This window comes from Dendroctonus ponderosae, unplaced genomic scaffold (assembly GCF_020466585.1).
Source record: "Dendroctonus ponderosae isolate FM_Combo_2020 unplaced genomic scaffold, Dpon_F_20191213v2 Dpon_F_20191213_10, whole genome shotgun sequence".
NCBI lineage: Eukaryota > Metazoa > Arthropoda > Insecta > Coleoptera > Curculionidae > Dendroctonus > Dendroctonus ponderosae.
The window spans coordinates 542,486-546,711 of NW_026017111.1; the positions used below are offsets into that span (position 1 = coordinate 542,486).

Genomic DNA, 4,226 nt, shown 5'->3' on the forward strand with positions numbered 1-4,226 from the left:
GCCTCCGGTCCAATCTGCTCCGCCTCTTGTCAATGGCTCGATGGTGGCACTTATTATATAATCTTTGTCTGCACACAGAGTCGTTTCTCCCCAGGCGGCAGGGATTTCAGTTGCTTAGGGGTTTTGGTGGAATAAAACGGGTGTTTTAAGAGCGCAGCGATTTTTAAAATTAGCAATCATCGAATGTTCTTTCATCCGTGTAGTGTGTCCGAGACCTCAAAGATACCTGCACGTTCCTGCCGACCGGTCGATCTCTCTAAAGCGACCGCATATTGATCAGTTCGCAGCTGCTGCTGAGGTTACCACGTGTCGAAGGAAGTCGCGGAACTTTTCAAACATTACCAAATAAAACACTTAATCGGACTTTGCACTCATTTAGAACCGGATTTTTGGCGGCAAAAAAACGTTGTTTTAAAATTTTTTGTTAATGGCTTTCAATTCGGTTTGCACCCTTGCGAATTGAAAGTGCGTTGGTTCGGGTGGTCTATTTCACAGCAGAAGTGCTCTTGGACGTGCCGCCATCTGCGGGCAACGCATCGAACCTTAACACTTGGCACACAGATTCCCAATAGTTCAACGTCAAATTCAAACTCGTTTAACCTCAATATTCTAGTTTTGCTTTGCTGCGGGGAAATTGTAAAAGAAAATCCTGCCAAAATGGATAAACAGATGCTGAAAAACATCGCCGAAGCCCTCAACGTGTACGAAGACTCTGTTCTAAGGTAGTTTTCCTATCATGCCTACATCGGCAGCTGGGGGTGAAAAGCTCTGGGGCTTAAGTGGGGCCGATCTTTAAGGAAATTGATGTGGAAATCCACGAAACCTTTTCAAAAGAAACTCTATATGCAATTCGAGAACACAGCTAATCCCAATTATTTGCAGAAAAACCGAAGAGCTGCTGCGCCTGCTTCAGGCAAAATCCTCCATCAAGTCCCTGAACAATCAAGCAAAATCAGTATTATGCCTCGACTTGGCTTCCCAGTGCTTAGGCGTGAGCTTTGAGAAGGTGTTTTTACAACGCTTCGCCACCGAACCTAAATTAGCAGCCCGCTTTGTTTGCAGGACGCCGCCCTAGCGTTGAGCGGCCTCAAAAAGTCAGCCTACCAAAAGAGCTTGAACACCCTTGAGCAAATCCTAGGCCTCAACAAGGTGTTGACGGTATCAGAGGCCTGTGTTCAGTTGAGCTGCACAGCAGTCAAAGACGACGCTGAAGACATCCTGAGCGCCTATAAGCAACAACGGGACGGTCTGGAGGATTGGGAACATCCGCAGTATGCTGCAGCCGCAGTGTTTTTGGCCTCCAGGTGGGTCAAGGGGACTGATGCAGAACGTACTGCTTTACTATTACATCCGCACTTTTAGGGCCAAAAAGCTATCAATTGACAAACAAAAAATTGTGGCCATGAGCAGGATTAAACCTTCTCAATGGAAGGAGTTGCTCAGTAGTTTTAAGAACTTGGAGATAAGTAACGGCAGGCAGTTGGGGAAAGGTCTAGAAGCGGAAATCGTGAGCGAAATGGGTAAGAGTAGGATAGAGTTTTGGTGCTGGTCTAAATGGTGCGTTTGCAGGCGAATGCGAGCCGGTTAAAGAGGTGGCGCCGGATGAGGTGGAAGAGTATGCGGTTTGGAGGCAGAGGATATTGAAGGAGGCCTATGAGGCCTTGGCAGGACGGCAAAGTGTTCACTCGGATGCTGCTTGATTACATTCGTTTTGCGCAGTATGTATTACACGTTCTTTAGTCCAAAAAAACCTCTCTTTAGGCATTAACTCTTTATCAATTATTAAGGTCTCTTAACACCCGCGACATGCACTTATTAGAGTAGATATCATATAAAAATAACTTAAAACTTAGTAAGGACGTCGGTCTACATAGCTTCCGCTCTTCGCTTCAGATCTTTAAGCTGTTGCGCCACTGGCGCGGGCAGGTCCTGCCCCACTTGCTCATTGAAGTACTTCTCAATAGCCAGCGCTTCTGCCGCCCAAAACTCCTTGGACAGCCCGAACAGTTCATTCCAGCGCACCTTTTCCTGCATCCCTTGCAGGTTCAGGGCGCCCTCCTTCGGGATAAAGCCGATGGCGGTCTCCACAGCGCATTCTTCGCCATCCAATCGCCTTAAAATCCAGTCCAAAACCCGGGAATTCTCGCCGAATCCGGGCCACAGGAACCTGCCGTCGTCGCCTTTGCGGAACCAGTTCACGTGGAAGATTTTCGGCAGGTTCTGGGAGCGCTTCTCCATGGAGAGCCAGTGCTGCAGGTAGTCACCGAAATTGTAGCCGAAGAATGGGCGCATAGCGAATGGGTCGTGCATTATCATCTTGCCCTGGAAGGTGTTAAGATTGAGAAGATTTTCTCTTTAACTGATCGGAAGAAGGCAGCAGGCGAGAATGAGAGTGGACTCAAAGTGAACTTGCCTTATGTTCAGCAGCAGCGGTGGCTTCAGAGCGCATTGCAGCCCCAATAAACACGCCGTGCTCCCAGCTTCGGGCCTGGTAAACTAAAGGAACCCCAGCGGGCCTGCGCCCCCCGAAGAGTATGGCGGAAATAGGGACACCTTCAGGGGCCTCCCATTGCGGGTCGATTATGGGGCACTGATTGGCCGGTGTGCAGAACCTACCAATTCCAAAAAAGCTTTAGAACTGCCCGAGTTTGCAACAGCGCGATCGACTAGCTACCTGGAATTGGGATGGGCCGCCGGCGATTTGCTCTCCTTGCTCCATTTCTGCCCCCTCCAGTCCGTAATGGCAACTCCGGATTGGAGCTCATCCTCCATGCCCTCCCAAAAGACGCCGCCGTCACTGGTGGAGGCCACATTGGTGAAGAGCGTGTTGCTGAAGATCGTCTTCATGGCGATCGGGTTGCTCTTGGTGGAGGTGCCCGGGGCGACCCCAAAGAACCCGTTTTCTGGATTGATCGCCCTTAACTGGCCATGCTGGTCGAAGCGCATCCAGGCGATGTCGTCCCCAACGCACTCCACCTTGAACCCAGGCAAGCTGGGGGTCATCATGGCCAGGTTGGTTTTGCCACACGCCGAAGGAAAAGCTGCTGCGATGTAGCGCTTTTTGCCCTGCGGATTTGTGATGCCCAGAATCTGCAAGGGGTTTAAACAAGGTAAAAATGGCTGGTAAACGGAGTTGAAATCTTACCAGCATGTGCTCAGCTAGCCAGCCCTCCCTTTTGGCAATGGTGGAGCCGATTCTTAAGGCAAAGCACTTCTTGCCTAGTAGGGAGTTGCCCCCGTAGCCGCTTCCATAGGAAACGATCTCGTTTTCGGCGGGTTTGTGCAGGATTATGGTTCTTTCGGGATCGCAAGGCCAGCTGGGCACCTCCACAACACCATTAGCGGGGGTGCCGACCGAGTGGAGGCATTTGACGAACTCCTCCGCCTCTTGCAGCTTCTTCAGCACCAGGTTTCTAGATGTGCAACAGTTGGAGTTTGTGCATGTTAGAACATGGGCATCTTACCCCATCCTGGTCATGATTCGCATCGACGCCACCACGTAAGGGGAGTCAGTGAGTTCGATGCCGATTTTCGATAAGGGAGACACCACGGGACCCATGAAAAATGGCACTACGTACATGGTACGACCTCGCATGCATCCTGAAAAACATTGGCTGTTTAAAAGAAGTGCAAACGAACTTTGGGGGATTCCAACCAGTGAACCGCTCCTTGATGGCTTCTTGCATCTGCTGGGGGGCAATCCAGTTGCCCAAAGTCCCCTTGACGCCCTCTTGGACTCTGGGGATGGTTTCGGAGCGATTCTCCGTACAGATGAACGTTTTGGACTCCACACGCGCTGTATCTGCGGGGTTCGTCCGGGCCAACCAGCTGCAACGTTCAAAAGAGGATAACCCGAAGCAGTTGATGGGAACTCGGCGAAACTTACCAGTTTTCGTACTTGGGCAATGGTACGATCGTGCCCTGCTGCTGCATCAGTTGGATCAGGTGGCTGTTTTCGTGGTCGGTGCCATCGCAAATATGCACCCGCTCCGGATGGCACAAGTCAATGTGCTCTTCCACGTAGGACTTGACCTGGGTGGAAAGAGGAATATGGAAATCGATTTGCTAGATAAAGATGATGATATTGGAAGTGGAGGGGACACTATTTAATCTGCCCCGGAGGCAAGGGCGGATCCAGGCAATTCTCTATCCAACGATGCCAAAACGAATTGTCTGGCTCGAATGGTTCTTGAGAAACTTCGAATAAAGGCCATTTAGTTATCTCT

The 4,226-nt window shown here is 50.4% G+C and overlaps 2 protein-coding genes across 4 annotated transcripts in view; one reads left to right on the top strand and one right to left on the bottom strand.

The window, feature by feature from the left end:
• The first annotated feature begins 546 nt into the window (after positions 1-546).
• On the top strand, positions 547-1,768 carry LOC109533664 (origin recognition complex subunit 6). Its single transcript, XM_019899041.2, has 5 exons — positions 547-722; positions 883-1,006; positions 1,063-1,304; positions 1,363-1,520; positions 1,570-1,768. The coding sequence occupies exons 1-5, from the start codon at positions 658-660 to the stop codon at positions 1,698-1,700; spliced, it is 720 nt and encodes a 239-aa protein (XP_019754600.2). The 5' UTR covers positions 547-657; the 3' UTR covers positions 1,701-1,768.
• LOC109533666 (phosphoenolpyruvate carboxykinase [GTP]) overlaps positions 1,757-4,226 on the bottom strand; it is an 8,719-nt gene continuing 6,249 nt past the window's right edge. For all 3 annotated transcript variants that reach the window (XM_019899042.2, XM_048661941.1, XM_048661940.1), the window contains 7 exons: positions 3,887-4,032; positions 3,656-3,828; positions 3,465-3,600; positions 3,146-3,413; positions 2,675-3,090; positions 2,414-2,612; positions 1,757-2,322 (listed from right to left, as the gene is read on the bottom strand). In XM_019899042.2, coding sequence (XP_019754601.2) covers positions 1,867-2,322; positions 2,414-2,612; positions 2,675-3,090; positions 3,146-3,413; positions 3,465-3,600; positions 3,656-3,828; positions 3,887-4,032 — 1,794 coding nt within the window. In that variant the 3' untranslated portion in view covers positions 1,757-1,866. The remainder of the gene's footprint in view (positions 2,323-2,413; positions 2,613-2,674; positions 3,091-3,145; positions 3,414-3,464; positions 3,601-3,655; positions 3,829-3,886; positions 4,033-4,226) is intronic.